The following is an 18166-nucleotide window of genomic DNA, read 5'->3' on the forward strand; positions in this document are numbered from 1 at the left end:
CCCCTCAAACAAACCAAAAAACCCAACCCCAAAGCCTGCATTATCCTAGATGGACTGAATCTTCACACTAATCCTAAAGAGTCCAAGTACCTGTGCAGCATTTTTCAGAACACTTGCTCTAGGCTGATACCTCAATCTAGGACTGGGTGAGTGACTTTGTCTTCTTGTGAACATCTCTCAATATGACTGTAGTTTTCTCATTTTTTAACTGTTCACATTTCAACTGTTCTTCTTGCTAGGGGGGAGAAAGACATCTGCTTGTCTTGATTACCAACCTTTCAAATGGCATTCTAGAAACATAAAGTGCTTTTGTGAGCCTGTAATAATTAACTTTCAGGACATTCTTGAAGTTACGTGTCTGTGTCATCTTTCTAGTAATTCCTTCTTTGAGAAAGATTAGATTCCTCATTTATAATTGTTGCAGAACTGTGGTTGATAATTTCGTATTCTTCCCTACCCCCCTTATTTACCTGTGAAACTGCTTCTGGATGGAGCATGCTTGAAAGAAGATTATCAGTGTATTGCTGTAAACTCTGGGCATTGCTTCAGGGCACTTTTCCCAGTATTTCCTTTCTAGATACTGCAAAGATTTGTTGTTAAGGGTATTAAAGTATTTATCTACATACCCTCATTGATCTCATTTTAAGTAATTCTTGGTTTCGTGTTTGTTTAAGTAAAAAGAGCTTATGTTAATCATGTGCACTTTGAAGAGTAGGCACTGTTTGCATTACGTTCAGATAAACACGTAAAACTTTGGATACTTATCAGCATTTTCTGGATATTCTGAGTGCACAGAACGAGAAAGAAAATCTCTCATACAAAATATTCATTCAGGCCTTGTGACCATTTCTCCAAAGCAGAACCGTACTATCCCAGGCTGGAGTGCATCAGAACACTTGTGTTCTTTTTTGATTTCTTTTTTTGTTATTGTTTGGTTGGGGTTTTTTGCACTTGTTGAAGTGCAGTGGACTTTAAGAGGGTAAATGGCTGGGTCATGCCATCACAGTGCCAAACATCTGTGGCTTGCAATGAGTTATCACATGGAGACAGGACAGAAAATGTGCGAAAATTGTGTGCTTTAGATTGCATTTCATTGCAGTCCATTTCAGAATGCTTACAAGTACTTGCTAATGGATCATTTGCATCAATACATTGTATTCAAATTACACTGACAGTATATTGCTAAACATCTGCATGATAGTTGTTTCATGTGATTTATAAAGAACTCACAATGTAGTTCAGATAGCACTTGTAGCTGCATGCTTTACTTTTAAATTGGCAATATAGTTGTAAGTCTTTCCACAATGTTTAGGCTCCGATAGTTTTCCTATTTCCTGATGCACATCAGAATGATACTGGTGTCAAAATTTTTGGTAGACATACTACAGAATTGCTGGCTCACTGATGAGATGCTGGGTGTGGACAACCCTGATTCTGTTATAGTCTTCTTAGAAAAATCAGCAACATTAAGTTCTTCTCCTTTTGTAGCCACTGAGGTAAACCGTTCAGATTCGCATGCACATAACTAGACTCGGATCTTTTGCTTGAAACTGCTGATTATTCCTTTTGCCTGGCTCTTATTCTATGGAGACTTTCCACAGTGAAAGAGAGGAGTATCCAAACCAGAGTCTTTTATACAGTTAACTGATTATTTATTGTAGGTAAACAAGCAGATGACAGAAAGCAGTGTTCAGGTAGAGTGCTGCCGTCAGATAGTATGTTGCAGTGTGGTGGTCAATTTTTGAGGCCCGCAAATCACAATATTAAGATAGCAGTCTGGAGAACTGATTGTATTAACTACTCTTCATGCTGAACTAAAATACGAAACCGTGACATAGCAAATACAAGCAGTATAGGCTGACTGGCTACTGTTTTACTTGTGTGATGTTTTTTGGACGAAGGCCTACATTGGGCAAGATAGGAGCTTTCCTCTATTCTCTGCGAAAGTCACTTTTTTTGAGATGGGCTAATATTGCTTGCATCACGTATATTTCTATTGGAAATATGTTTTATAAGTTAATTTCTTATCTATGTTAGTTTCGTTATCACTGTAGAAATATCATTAGTTTATGATCTTACCTTTTTTATGTTGACATGCTTTACATTTCCAAATATGAGTTTCACTTTGTCTTTAAACCCCCTAAATATTATTCAATTTCTGAAAAACTTGGAGCCCTATTTTCAGTTCTGTCACTAAGTCACTTGTTTCCTAAACCTGCCTCTAAGCAGTAGAACACATTCATGCAAAGACAAAGCCTGAGCTATACTGCCTGCTTGTGCACCTCCAAGAACCCTGTGTAGTGTGGTTGTTGGTCAGTCCTTAAACATCTGATAAGTTATCTGTTTACAGCTCTTTAATTTTTTTTTTTAAAATGACATGTCCAGAACTTCATTTCATTTGTTACTCAGAGAAGAGGGTTGAACAGGGAAGTAATAAATTGTAACAGAAAGTATTTTCAGTAGCGTAAATGGCTAAGTACGTAACTCGTGAAGTTGATAGTGCCTGATACAGACTTAAACCAATGGAGGTTCTAGACTGACTTTTATGAGAGGTGATATGCCTCACTTTTTTTGGTTGTGTTAACTGCAAGAAGTACCAGTTAGTTTGATAAAATGCTTGGATTTGGGGGAGAAGAAAGCACATGGTATGTTCTAACTTACTTCGTAGCAAGAGGTAGATTTGATAGGGTTGTATGTGTATATTTGTCTCCACCATAGTTTTATGTATTTCTTCTATTACCCTGTTGCCTGGCTTCTGTGTAATTCATTTGTGCATTTTCTTCTTGGAGCACTGATGTGAGGTAAGTAAATGCCATTATTCTCATTTTACAGATTAGGAATGGAAATGGGGTGACAATGAGGTCCAGATACTCAAAGAAATGAAAGTGCCCAATTCCTTATTCTTCATGTTAGAATTGGGTACCTGCCTGCTTTTAGAAAAAAAGGGCTCTACAGTTTGTTGAGGCACAAAGAATTGTGTATAGCCCTTTAAAGCGAAAAGTGACACAAAGCACTAAACCATATTTGCACTGACGAGAACCAGAAAATTCAGCAGTCTGTTATCACAGCTGTGGGAAGATGAAGTTCATTTTAATTATTTTGGGGTTTGTATCTTCCATCAGGAATTTAGAGTGGTAGAGGGGAATGCCTTTTTCCCCTTTCAAAATAAATAAATAAAATCACTGGATACTCTTCTCCATTCAGAAGCAAATAATACCATGGTGATAGTCTTAAAAGAGTAAAAAATAGTCATTTTTGCGAGGTTCCTAGGAAATAGCAGTGTTTGCACATACTTTTTATTCCATTGTCTCTCTCACACTTTTTCCTGTTTATCTTTATGGAATAATTGTACTTCAGTATGTAATTTTCTCAAATTTGTATATGCCATCTCTTTCACTGAAATATAGTCTAAATCAATTATATCTTGAGTTAGCTGCTGTTGTAGAAACATACGCCTGAAACACAGGGAGTGAAGGAAGGAACAAAGGATTCCTCCTTCTCTATTATTGCTGTCTGAAATCAGCATCTGTACCGGCATGCTCTTGTCCTTTAGATTATTTTAGTAATCACTTAAACATTTTTAAAAGCCCAGCACAGTTTGGGGGTAACAGTTACTTTCTGAGTTATTTCTTCTCTCTCTCCCAAACCTCTGTCATTCTGTAGTGAGTTTCTGCAGTGTTCTCATTAACTCCAGTTTTCTCTGCAAGTGGGTTTGTTACTGGAGCATGTAATAGTTACCAGAACACAAATTGTTTTTTTTTTCTTTGTTTTGATTCTTTTTTAAACAATGTTTCTTCAGTGAGCAAACAATTTACAGGACATTCTCTCTGGGGATAAACTCTAAAAAGTGTATGATATCCAGATATGGGACTAAATTATTGCCATTTAAGACAGCAAGTTAGGAGAGGCCAATAGACCCAGTCAAAGACTCTCTATGTATCAAATTATGTTCAGGCAAATTTCTCTTTCTTTAAAAATGCTGTATGAATACAGTTTAGCATGCAGACTACATTGTTGTTTTGTCTTTTAGACTAAAGCAAAGCAGGTAGTTATGTATCAAGAGTTAAACTATCTTCATTAATCTGTAGTCAATATTTTAATACACTCTTAAGACTGTTCTTAGAAATCAAATAAAATAATAGGGCCAACAACTTCTTCTGTAGTTTCCTCCTTCAAAATTTCTAGGACACTAACCTTCTATATGGTATCTGTGCTGAAAAAACTGAGAAGGGCATTAATTCCTATTGAAAAGTTAGAAGAAACACTAGTTGCACAGTAATGCAGACCTCAGCTTATGCCTGCTGAAATGCAGTTCACAGTATCCTTTTTCTTTAAATTAGATAAAGACAAGCTAATAATGCTTCATTTCCTTAGAGAGATGTTTACATTATTTCATATATAAATTAAGAAAGAAAGCCAGGAAATTTATTCAGTATATTTAGATGTTTCATCATACTGGCTTTTATTTCTAATGTTTTAGTTCCTTTGCAAAGAAAGCAAGCCAAAATTAATGTATTCTCCTTAAAGATGCAAGCTGCTACTTGAAGTAGTAAGTTGCTTGCCTCCTCACCCAAATATTTACTCTGTATCTTTTTTTCTTTTAGGGCCTGGTCCTACTGAAGTCAATATTAAAAAATCCAACTGATTTGAAAAATAATTTGCTCGAGATTTGTTTCCTTTATTTCTTCTCATACAGTTCTACATTTTTTATGGGCTCTGGTTTTGGTTGACATCATGCTATAAAGGTATCAAATAAAACGCCCATGGCTTTGTGGTTCTGTGCAAGACTGAAAAGACTAAATCTCTGCTATTGGCTTTCTGTGTGAGAATGAATAAAACTGTAGGCTCTATTCTTTCCCTCACATATTCTGATAAACGTCATTTACCTCATAGGGATGCTAGGCAGCCAGGCTTGCAGAAGGTAGAGCTGATGTGCCAAAAGATAGCTAACTCACTCATGTCGCCTCTTGTCTAGTCCCGCCTCTCTTTGCACACCCTTTTTTTAATGGCTTTTGACATGATTAGGCAAAGCTTGCTGCACTGATACTGTGAAACTCTCTTAGTTTATAAGATAACTGTGTCCTACAAAAAGGCACCTCCGCAGAAACAAGAGAGAATTATGTTTTCTCGGTGCTTACAGCCACCAAGTCACCTTTCTATGTAGCCTGGTAAATTGATTAGAATATGTAACTTAAGCATCAAATGGAAGTGTTGAACTCATTAAAGAGCTTTCATTTCAATTGCAAAAAGTAAAAAGAAAAAACAACGAACATAAACAAATAAACATGAGATGAACTCACAAGATGAATGTTTCCAAACTGGACCAAATAATGACAATTATTCTGCATAGGCTTGTCACATACTGAGATAAAAATCAGTTTTAAAATTTGTAAAAGCAGTTGAGCCATGATTTCTGGGTGGAAAAAAAAAAGCTTTTCTTGACTGAACACAGCTTGTGGCTAATGAGATATGAGCCTGTCAGTTCTACTGGAAAGCAGTATTGGTCCTCCACAAAGCATCACAAAAACAACCTGTGATAGAATATACTGAACTATAGCTCCATCTAGTCAAAATAGTTGAAATAATTTTGCTAACAAAGCTTCCCAAAATGAGCAGAGGGACCGGGATACAGCATGGAGACAGTGATATCTAGATGCTGCCTTCTTTTTGTAATAGCTTCATTGCTTATTGTAATTTATCTTTGTATAACCTTGTAGTATTTGCCAGTGAAAATTCTTGCTTCCTCCTCAGATACAAGGGAGTTTTAATGTGGGCCATCAGTACTGTTTTTTTTCTTTTTCATTCTTTCTTTATTGGTATACTCCAGACAGACAGTAAAATTGTTTGACTTGCCTTCAAGGTTTGATCATGGAACAGAATATAATTGTGTATACTATAGTAGGTGTATATGTGTCTGATTGACCTGATCTGCAGGTGGAGGGTAGAAGTGTCATTGCCAACCATTTGTTGTGAAGAAAACAAGCAAGCTGGATGGGTAGCCCTGTCTGTAGAACAGTGATCATCTGAGTCACATTCATTATCTCAATCATACCTGTCAATCACCACATTTAATAATAAAGTAGGAAGTAAATTGCACTGAACTTACCTTAAAATCTGTGTTCAGAAAGGTACATATTATTTACATGTTTTGCATTTTCTAGAGGTTTATAAAAATAAAATGTCCCTGTAATACTTACTAAGTAGCATTTGAGGGGGGATTTCTCTTTGATCCAAGTTGAAACTCATGAGAAAATTACAATTTTCACCCCCCTCCCCTATCTTACCTTCTTACCCACTACCCAGTCCCCCCAGCTTACACTCCCACCTTCTGTTTCTTCAGCTAAAAAGGGATAATTCCCATATTCCTGGCATTGATCAAATGATAGTTTCATGGGATTATGTCTGACTGCTATCACCACCATTACAGAAAATATGGATATTGGTTTGTAGCTAAATTTTCTGCCTTAACAGAAACTTTTCTCATGCTCTGTTTTTAAACAAAGCTTCATTAGGAATTAATTTCTTTTCAATATGTTCTTTAAATATATTTATAAATGAATACATGATAATTTACTATTTTCCTGACTTCTTAAATTACAGTTATGTCTGGAAAAAGATAACCATAATCTTTAAAATCTTTTTGACTGCTGTAAGGCCTTTGACTTGAAATAGCATGGCATCTTGAGTAATAAGCAAAACTTATTCAAAACCAGCCTTACAAGCATTTAGCAGATTAGAACTATTTGAAAAAATGTGGTGAAAGTGTAAAGATGAATAAGAACTCACCATCCAGCAGTCATGTTTCTGTGTATTTGTCTGCATAGGGAAAAGTGGTTTGTACTGTACTATTTAGATGGGTCTCAGAGTTGGTTTTTAGAAACACCCTGGGAAACACAGTTCTTGCCAGCAGTTTTTGCGGATGCCACAAAGACTGTGGAGATACGAAATAATGAAAAACACAAGTCACTGGGCTCAGAGAAAGATATGTTACAGTGCAGTGAAGCATAGGGATGTACATCTAAGAGCTACAGGAGAACTGGAACGGGGGTTGTCTTTGGAGCAGTGTCTGAGAAAAAAACACTGGCATCGTGGTAGACCATCAGTCAAACTTGGGTCCCCATCTGACCCTGTGAACAAGGGACTCATTTAGGTGTGCAAACAAGAATATGAAGTACTGGTGGAGAATTGGTGTCACCTTTTTATTTTTTCCTTCTCTGACTGTTACACTGGGTTTTCCAGGTCTGGGCTCCACACTTCAGAAAAAAGATGACAAATTGAAGAGAGCACAGAGAAGAGCCACAGACTAATTAAAGGATTAGTAAAATACAATTTCTACAGAAAGACTTAGGAGCTCAATTTATTTAGATTATCAAAGAGAAGGTTAATGGGTGATATGATCACAGTCTCTAAGTGCCTACAAAAGAAAGAGAAATTTGATAATAGAGGGCTCTTCAGAGCAGGTAAAAAGGTATAACAAGAGCCAGCGGATACTAGGTGCTGCAGTGAGACAAATTCAGACTAGGGGTAAAATGCTGTTTTCTTGTTTAAGCAATGATGACTGTTGCTCTCTGAAATAAGTTCCTGAAGGTGCCACTAAGTTTTCCATTACTAGACTTCTGAAGTCAAGGTGGACTGCTTTTGTTAGAGCACATTGTCTTGTTCAATCTCTGCTTACAGAGTTAAGGAAGAAATTAAGAAATGGGAATTTAATAACTATATTAAGAACCATTCATAATAGAGAACCACAGTGGTGGCGTCCGGTTGTTGAAAAGATGGTGAAAACTGTGTTTCTTTAAACATACTGGCCTCAATCTGGCAGGGCCGCTAGGCTTGCCTTCTTATTGAAGGCTCATCACCAAACATTCTTGATTTAATGGGACTATTCACATGGATCTTCCAGCGTACTCAGTGCTGGGAGTATGAGTGTTTTTTGCAGTTGTAATAAGTTATCCTAGGCATAAGGGTTTTTCCAAAGCAAGTCCCTTGGGGAATGATGTTGTGATTCCAGTCAGTGGCCTCCAGCCGAGGGTCGCTGTGCTGCAGTGGGAGCCTGCTGCCCCCGCAGCTCAATGGTGGTACTTAGAAGTGGCTGAGAACACCTTGTCTGCTCCACCAGTGGCCTGGGTTCTTCATCCCACTGAGTGTTTGCATGGGCTGGCAGCTTCGCTGGCATGCTTCCTGGGCACATGCTACCTACCTATTTAACAGCAGTGAGGCCTCTCCCACAAAATACTGTCAGTCCCCCCAAGAACCAGATCTGATCTGTAGTGGCATAAAACCACTTCTTTGGCATTTACAATGCTGTGTTAAATGGCACGCTGTTGATGCTTTCTATAATGTTCATTTATCTGGTATAGGCTTTTACAACCTTCTCCAGTCCTTGCAGCTCCAAAGCTCCTACTTCAATAACCCAAGTTAGATGCTGATACAAACAATAAAGTAAATTTCATAAATGTTTCTTTGTCTTAGTTTTCCCATCATTTACTAGTAATTTTGGTCTTCATTAAGAGGTGTGCAGTATCCGTTCTTTTGGTCTTGCTTTGTCTGTTTTTCTCTGTTCTGCACAGGCTCCCTTCTTTCCACTTGGGCTAGTATCCAGATTAAATGGCTCGTTTTCTCTGTACGTCTTTCTCCACTCCAAGCTTCCTATGAAGCTATGTGCATCTTCTCCAGATCCACAAAGCTTCTGTATTGGTAAGGGATAGGATGAATGCTTCAGTTTCACTTTTATATGCTAGATTAATTCTTGCTTCCAAAATATCAGCATGCAGTAGAAAAGAAAGTTCTTCTGACCTCTTTCAGATCATGGCATCTACAGTTTCCATTTAAATGGTTGATCAGAAAAGTTTAGCTACTAACCACTCTTCTGGTCAAACAAGTCTGTGACTTGACAATCATTAGCAAATGATAGCATATACACTGACAACTTCGTGATAAGAACTATAATATCAGAAAGACAATATAGGGTAGTTCTGGGGATATCTCCCAAATCATGTTAATAGGGTCCTAAATAATTACATCAGTTCTTTATTAAACTATGTTCCATTCCTAGTCTTTAATGTAAATGACAGATTTTGCTGTGCTAATCTCTGGCGCTAGGTTCTGTTTAATGCTTCTCGTATGCAAAAAGTATTTTAGCCCACGTAGCCTCTTATCCACAGCTCATACTTTAGAAGGTTATTTCTTTGGTAAGATGCCTATAATTTAGTGGAAGTAATAACAGGCCGTGTGCATTTTTCTGGATTTTTAAAATTCTAATTTAAGCGATAAGCAATTTATGCAATATCTTGAGGTTCCTTGACACATTGGAATTGAAAGAGGAGAAATGGAAGGAAATGACAAATCTTTTTTTTTTTTTTTCATCGTTGTTTATGATTTTTCACTCATCAAGTATTTCTCAACGTGTGGTTTTCAAGAAGCAGGGTTTGATTAATGAAGTGTCAGATCCAGAGGATGTCATGAGAATTTTGGCATTTATTGTTTGCAGCATTTAAATTAGCCATGGAGTTTTCAATATTCCTTATTTTTTATTTACTATATCTGTTATCCTGTTGATAGTAAATACCCTCTTATACTAAATATCAGTACATAGTAAATTTTGATATTTAGACATCTGCAGGAAGTTGATATTTATACAAAAAGTATACCAGTTATTCAGATTTGCATTTTGATGGAAATCCTTTATTTATTTATTATTTTAAAATCAAGACAGTGGAGAGTATTGGACTACCTAAATGCTAATGGTTTCAGTGACGTAGATGCTTACATACCAGGTCTAAGGCCATCAAAATTATTTTGCATAGGGAAATTGACAGCTATACAAACATGGCTAGAGTTACATTTTTTGCAATATCAGCAGGTCAAATAGAAGTTCAGTTGTTAATCTTTTATTTAGTAATTCCTTACTCTGGTCATCTGAAAACCTTTATACTATATAATAGACTTCTGTATTATCATGCCCTCCATACAGAAGGCATGCCTCAATTTAACTTAGCTGGGAACAACTCTGATGAGAGCCACTAAAATAAGATGTTTCTGTGAAGGTTTTATGCCAGATTTGTGATGCAGTATTGGTATAATTAGCGGATATTGTATATATAATTTCCTTGATGTACTTATGACATGTCTATGAGCTTGTTCACTCCTGTAGGGCTGTAGAGAGATTTTTCACTTCTGACACATCCCACTTGAGTGTCAATCTTGGCATTATACTTCTTATGCTAGCAGCTCTACCTACCCTTGAGTGCTTCTTGTATTAATAGAACCTGTATAAAAGGAGGGGAAGAAAGAAGCATATATTTGATTTAGACTATTGGATTGTCTTTCTTTTGCATTGTATCCTTGAATAAATTAATATATCTCCCAAGTAATGATGTGTCTTGCTTATTATTGAAGAACTTTTCTTTCCCCACCCATGTTAAAAATGACTTGCATGTTTTTACTGTGCTCCCTTGTTGTGATACTGTTTGTCAGAATGTGTTGTGCTGTTTGATAAGGGGTGTGCTATTCTCACAACACATGAACACTTTAGTCTAACTATGCCTTCGAAAGTGATTGTGATGCAAGAATCTGCTCCTGTATTGTGTAGAGGTATTTGGAAATCTTCCCAGTGACTTTTCAGCAAGCACTTAATGTGATTCGTAATGTTCTGGGATAGAATCACAGATGTGAAAGAGACCTACTACATCATCACTTCCATTTTCATATGAGATCAGGTTATATTCCCCCAACAAAGGATGCATCGAGTATTAGATTCACGCTACATTTGCTCTCCAACAACTTTCCAAACCTGGCAGGAAAAGCATCATCCTGAGAGTTGTTTAAAACGCATAAAAAAAGACAGGGAGTCAAGGCTGCCCTGTCCCTCTATTTTAAAAATCCTATGCGGATTTTTATGTCATGCTTTCAGTGACTTTTTCAATAGCCATTTGACTGTATTATCTGTACTGAGACATCTATGTAGGTGTGTAGCACGTGAGTCCTACGCGGAGCCATATCCTGGATGTATGGGTGTCTCTGAGGAGGTAAAATTGCAAAGTATTTCTTTGGAACTAATTGGTATGACTTACAGTGGGGCGGGGCTGGGGAGGGAAAGGGAGGAAAAAACCTATTTCTTAATTAATCTATCTGTTTCTCAGATACAGAGAATATATTGCAAATATAATTTTTTTTTATTTATTGTACTACCTTTCTTTGGTCAGAATAGATCACACTGAATTCAGGCTCTGTCATCTGTGCGAAGCTGTTGCAATAAATTCAGTTCTACAACTTAAATCCTTTCTTTTTTTCTCTTACTCTCTTCCCTTCTCCATCCCTCCCCTCCCTCCTCAGGCAGCCAAGGGCAGTTTCCACTTACGCAGAACGTCACAGTTGTTGAAGGGGGAACAGCAAATTTGACCTGCAGGGTCGATCAAAATGATAACACCTCCCTCCAGTGGTCAAATCCAGCTCAACAGACACTGTACTTCGATGACAAGAAAGGTAAATCGTTTCCTGATCTCATGGTTCTGCATCATTTTTTCTAAGAAAGGAATGATTAAAACCATTTCCCTTTAATATTTTAATGTGAAAATATTTCCTAAGAGTATATGTTTTCAGTAATATTATATAATCTTTTTTGGAGGGTGGCTCACTGAAGTACTCTCTTGAATATAAAATTGTATTTTATTATTAAAGGAAAAGAATAATATCTGAAATTCTTATTGCAAACTAATTTGGAAAACATTGTTGCAAAATATCTTGGAGGAGCATTTATGGGTGGTGAGAGGCTGGCAAGGAAAGAAACAGTCCATAAACCTTGTGACTTGCTTTTATTAGTGTGTATGTGTGTTTGTGTGTATACTTTTTTTTTTTTTAAGATGTATGTATATAATCCCACTGTTTGCTTCAAGTGTACTGCAGTTTGGTAGTTAGTGCAATACGCAGTTGCCATGGTAGGTGTTCTTAACAGCTAATAAAAATGCTTGGTTTTAGTGCCCTGATTTTTCCAATTATACCATGCACAGATTTTGTAATTTGAGTTAAAGTAAAGGGGGGAAAAGACAGGAAAACGTCCATTCCTTACAAAAAGAAGGGCATCATCACTGCAGTAGGATGTATTTCTAAGACATTTATCTTAATCTGAAATGAAAAAGCATTACATTTTACATAATGGAATGTTAACATAAAGATTACACTAGATTCCTTAAATAAATTAAAACTAAAGTTGTGAGGAATAAATTCATCACTTGGCTTAAAAAATGCAAAAGCTTTGGTGTTCATTTCAGTGATACAGAAGTTCAACAGTATTTTATACTTAATTCTACTGCTTGAATTTATTCTGAAAGGTGCTACATACTCTAGAACATATTTTAACAAGTACAGTTATTCCTCTGCTTAAAATTAAAGAAGTGCTGTCCAAATGCTTTGCTGAATGGTTACAAGACTTTAAAACACCTTGTAGGACTGAAAATGCTTTGTGTACCTATGCACTTCAATAGAGTCTAAAACCTGTCATTTTATACTTGCAGAAACTGCAATCAAAATATGTTTTTTTGCTATTAATATAATAGCTGAATAGAATCTCTTGATGGTGTTGAAGTGGTTCCTTTCTCTTTTATCTAATTTCCTGTAGCGTGTAATCATTTGATTTGCAATTTCTTTGAAATCGTAAGTACCTTTTGAATGTAGGATTGAAGATGAGAGGTTTATAAGGTGCAAACTTTTGAGCTGAAAGTCTAGTCCTATAACCTTTACTCATATAGACCCCTTTATTTTAGCTGCAGTCATCAGTGGTTTGGGATGCGTAAATAATGTCTGCAAACTAAAAGCAGAGGGTACTTGTTTGTTGATAGAGCACATCAACACTCACAAAATCTCTAATTTCTACAAAATAAGTGACGTTTTAAAGGATGCTGAGAAAGAAGTGGGAGGACTACAAATAGATTAGTTCGAACTTTATAGCCATTTTGGTGTGAATTGAATTTTCTGTGTACTTTAGCTAAATCTGTACTTTTAGAACGGATAATTGAAGTTTGTATTACTTTTTAATATAATGAATTGAAGCAACAGAATTTGAATGGCATGCAGCATAGTAAGTACTTAGAAGTAATTTATATTCCCCACAGGAAATGTGAGGAGCTGAAGTGCGTAAATTTAAAGGACCACACTCTTTACTGAACATTTAGCTTGTCCCAAGACTTCAAGGAATGCTTGACAATTCATTTTACGGAGGGATTACTGTGCATCTATTAGGAAAATGTCTTGATGTGGTCAAGAAAAACTTCAGGTCCTTCAAGCAGAGATATTTAGTCTTTCTTACATTGGCAAAGCTTGCATTCTGTGTGACATTTCCAGACTTGAGTATACCAAGGGGAGTGAGCAGTGCATCCAAGTCCTACATGGAAAACATTCTTCCATTTCTGAAAATGAAGTTACAGCTTTCATTGGCATTTTTTTCTCTGTGTATACGTATGTGTTCTTATAAGTAAGAAAGAGATTTCCTTAATGTGCTTTTGATGCTTGCATTATTGAGCCAAAATGGACAGAGATATTTATGGCTCTGATATCTTGGTTGTTTTCTCTGTAAGTGATGGCAAGTGCAACTGTAAAGACTTCCTTTTTTTTTTTTTTCCCCTTCCTTTCCCGTTTCTCCCAGCCAGGCATACAATTTGGCTGTGAAAAGCAGCTTTCTACTAGATCCAGTCATTACATTTAATTTATTGAAAGAGCGCCTGAGCCAGAGTCTTTTCAAACCTGTCTCTTAATGTCAGCCAAAACCAACCTTCAGATCTTACTTCTCCCTTCAACACCATGAAAACTGCTGTTTAATAGCTGTGTTTCTCAAGCCCTGAAAATTCATGAAAACTGTTGAGTAGGTTTGTGGTATACAATGGTGTAGGGTTAAGTTCTGTGTAGGAAACTGAGCCTTAGAAGGGAAGCACCACCAGTAGCCTTCATATCCATCAGAGCTGAGTAACTCTGGATGTTACCACGTTCAGAACTAAATCAAATTTGCATGCCTTTAATTCCCTTCAGTAAGTTATTTTCTATACACATACTCGTAAGAATGACACACATAGGAATGACAGTATATTTCTTTTATGTCTGGAAGCATAAAAAACATTAAGGAAATCTTTCTATTGATTGCTCTATATTTTAATAATTGCGAGAGAGTCAGGTAGTAAAACGAAGAAAGGCAAGTAAGTATCAAAAGAGGCTCCAAACTGCAGCAGATGAGGGAGATGACAGCTGTCAGCATATGGCAGAAGAGGTGCCAAAAATTGAGTAAATTGTCCATGCAGTGAAAAGCCCTCTGCCGCTAGATTGCCCTTTGAGAGACTCCTTTCATGTTCACACTTCTTTCTCAAGCAAGTTGGTTCCCCTGTCTTGCAAAAACATTTTCTGACCAAAATAGAACTTGCTGTGGGCCTGGAAAAAAGAGCCGCTTGGTCACATGGAGGGAATGTCTGCTTCCCAGTCCCATGCCTCTCAACAAGGGGTTTATTATTAGTCCCCATTTTATTCAAAATGGATGACATATTATGAAAAGCATGTTCATGTCATTTACTTTCTTCTGAACTGTGATGCAATCATTGACATTGAAGTTAGGAGTCATATTCTTCCTTTTTCTCTTTTAGATATTCTAAATAAGTATGGAAATGCAATGACCCACATGCACTAATACCAAAGCTACATTGTTAAAATTATTCTTCTGGATCTCCTCACATACTGCTATGGCCACATGTTTTTAAGTACAGATTTTTCTCGGTTAGAAGGATTTTGTGGCTGGTAGAGAACACTTCCTCCCCTGCCCTCCCAGCAATTTAATATTTATTTAATATTTATGAAGGCGATAAGGACTATTTTTAACTTGAGACATTTTTGACACCTAGTCTATACAGTCTTACAACGATATAGATGGAAAATGAGTAGAGTTTTGTTTCAGAAATGGCAATGCTATAATTTTAGTGAATATGAAACTGCAGTTCAGAGGTTGTTTCCAGGTCCTCATCACTTGAAATACTTGATTTTTTTTTTGTTGTAAATTTAGGCCTAAAATGTGTTTGACTCATTGTGGTGATGGGAATCAGGGGAGGAAAGAAATCCTATTTTCCTATAGGAAAATAAGTTACAGCTTTAATTTATTAGCTAAGCAAGGTAAAACAGTTGCGTCCCTCCAACTCTTATTTTGACACTAAAATATATTAAAGCTGGAACTAACTATGTCTTTATTATTATTTTAACACACAGTAGCTAAAATATATGAAAATACAAATGTTTGATCTTGTGGATTTGGTCTCATTGATGACCTGTCTCCTTCAGCATTTTGTCTCTCTGTTGTCCTTTCTGGTACTTTTTTTCGGGTTCCTCTACTTTGTGGCTTCAAGGACACTGTGTATCAATTTGATTTTTAACTCTTCCACTTTCATTTGAAGCATAAAATCTTTACCTGAAAGTATAAAATAAACAGTCTAGTTGCATAAATGGATAAATGGTCTTAAATTTTAATAGGCTTAAGAACCTTACCATGACCCGCCTCGGTTTCCGACCCCCCAGACAGAATTTTAAAGATTGTGTCTTCCTGGAAAATGTGAATTCACAACTCACCCTGAGCAAGTTCAGATTCTTCGAAAACAAATGCAAATTGCGTGCTGCACATCAAATGAGTTTTTCCCTACATAATTTTCAATCAAAATGAATAATTGCCATAGAAACCTCCGTATCACTTTATGCACCCAAATACCTATAATTATAAAGCTGCCTTTGGGAGAAGCACAATGTGCAACAACATGGAAGTGGCAGATATGATTTTAAATTAATATAGGTTATTTTACTTTATCTTCACTGGTGGTACTTCTTAAGGATTTTGAGTGGGCAATAAACACAGAGAGACATAGATATGAATGCAGGTGTATAACAAAAAGGGTGTAGCATGGAAACACAGAGATGGTTGACAAAGAGAAGACTGAGAAGAACCTTCATTCAGCGTGCCATAGCAGCCGTCTTCTCATATTCTCTTTTGGTAGGGAATATAGATACATACAGAGCAGGATATAGAGTTGTAAAGGAGATGTGTACAACTGAACGATGGCTGTTGATGTCAAAGGTCTTTAATCTCATCAATATAAAAATGTGCAATCAGACTATAAAAAGGAAGAGAAACAGTACCTGGTGTACACATACCTAACAGTTTTGCTCAGTCAGGCAAGTGCAAGTGTAGAATACCTGCTCTTCACCTTATTAACAGAGAAGTTTGCAGGTCTGTTGATAGAAAAACAAGTGCTGTGTTGACATTGATCACGCTAAGTTTGCCAGAAACTGACATGCCAGATTTTGATGAGACATATGCCTGATGCTAGTCATAGATGGGTACATGCCCCTTGTGCTTTCATCAAGTAGTAGCACTTTCATGTCATACTAAAAAATGGGAAAGCCTGTTCCAACCTCAGGATTATTCGTCCCTCAGCAGGAGAACGTGTTTCTTTAGATGACCTTTGATTTTCTACATGTAAAAGAACTTGGCATTTATGTAACTCCCTATCATCTTGAAAGCTTTCAAAGGTACTGGTGCGCTAGGCAAGGGTTATGAGAGGGCACTGTACTTGCAAAGCTCCTGAGAATTTCCCTGATAGGCATGATGCCTCAGGTGAGCTTGTGGACACATGTTTGGGGATAGAAGCCACCCATAAGGTTCTGCATTTGCTTGCTCTCAGGAGTAGCACTATTATGTTAGAACTTGCAAGTAAGTTTAGAGACAGGACGTGTCTCTAATCAAAACGTTGTGCCTTTTGGCATACTAGCTGTACTATCAACTCCATGAAAACAACTCCTAACCTTTTTCTTTCTCAATATAAAGATATTTAGAGGGAGACTCTGAAATTCACAGTGCTCAAGGTATGGGATTTTAATTACAGTGTCACATATGTCAGTTTAGGAGGATTCATTAGTGCAGAGAACTTTAATTCTTACTGTAACACTGTCAAAACTAAATGGTGATAGAATTGTCATACAAAAGGCTGGCACTTTCAGGCATGAAAATCCAGTCTTTGATGTTGTAGACACACAACTCCTTCCTAGGTAGCTGTATTTACTCTTTGACTTGTTTTGTGGAAGCCAGACTCCGGATATTGAATTTAGGTATAAATGCAGTTTACACCATTCTGTGGTGCTTCAGCCTCAGATTCTAATCTACAAAAATAAGCAGAGGCACTTGTGAGTTACAAAAATCATCTGAGATTATTTCCAAATATGGGGAAATGGTGAACTTGCTTCCTGTAGGACATTTAATGATTCTAGTAAGCAGTTGAATTTAAGATGTAGGTATACATATAAATAAACAATCCTCAGACGGAAGGAATAGGTTTGTACAAATCAAAAGTCAGAGAAGCAAAGAAAATAACATTTCTTTCTGAAATAGAAAAGAAAGTAGGAAATACATGCTTTAGATTAGTTATGCAGACAGGGAGGCAGACAGGCTGTATTGCTGGGAGGACTGAGAGGGTTAGCATTTAAGTAATGTGAAATCGAGTAGCAATGATGAATGGACTTATGTCTCTGCCTTCACATGCTCTGTTTCCTATTACATAATTGAGTGGAGATGGTATCAGACAGTAGATGATGACCAAGCTTAACTCCATCCTACGGTACACAGATAAATTAGAGATTTACTGTTACTTAGAGTTTAACAGACCCTTTCAATGAGATAATACCTTGTAGCAAACCTATGACGTAGCATGAAAGGCAATGGGAAAAATGTAAGAAAACTATACAGACAAATATTGAAGTATGACTTTACAGCTGGAAAAGTTGGGGGGAAGGTTTCCTGAGCTGAATAGCAATAGCTTGTAAATGCCTTATAACATTTGAGAGGCTTCTAGCATTTAAAGAAAAAAATGTGGGAGATAGAAATCCAGTTTTCACAGAGAGCTTTCCATGAACATCTTTTAGAATAGTTCTTCCAAGGTCTGTAGTTAAGTTTAATTCTTTATGTCAGTCAGATCTGTTGATTTCACAATTATGCCAGATGACTATCAGTAGATGTCTGGCCAGCTCTTATCTTTCCTTGAGGCCCATGGTATGACATATAGGGATAGATAATCTGGGTTAAGTCTTTCAGCGGCAACTTTGTTTCTTACTAATAGGTTCTTGCGCTCACTCACTCCCCTGCGGTGGGGTGGGAGAGAGA

The 18166-nt window shown here is 36.9% G+C and overlaps 1 protein-coding gene across 3 annotated transcripts in view; it reads left to right on the plus strand.

Annotated features, from left to right (window-relative positions):
* The window catches only part of CADM2 (cell adhesion molecule 2), a 697459-nt gene that overhangs the window by 493678 nt on the left and 185615 nt on the right, over window positions 1–18166 (plus strand). For all 3 annotated transcript variants that reach the window (XM_069785395.1, XM_069785393.1, XM_069785392.1), the window contains one exon: window positions 11332–11481. In XM_069785395.1, coding sequence (XP_069641496.1) covers window positions 11332–11481 — 150 coding nt within the window. The remainder of the gene's footprint in view (window positions 1–11331; window positions 11482–18166) is intronic.

Source organism: Haliaeetus albicilla, chromosome 6 (genome assembly GCF_947461875.1).
Source record: "Haliaeetus albicilla chromosome 6, bHalAlb1.1, whole genome shotgun sequence".
NCBI classification, from domain to species: Eukaryota; Metazoa; Chordata; class Aves; order Accipitriformes; family Accipitridae; genus Haliaeetus; species Haliaeetus albicilla.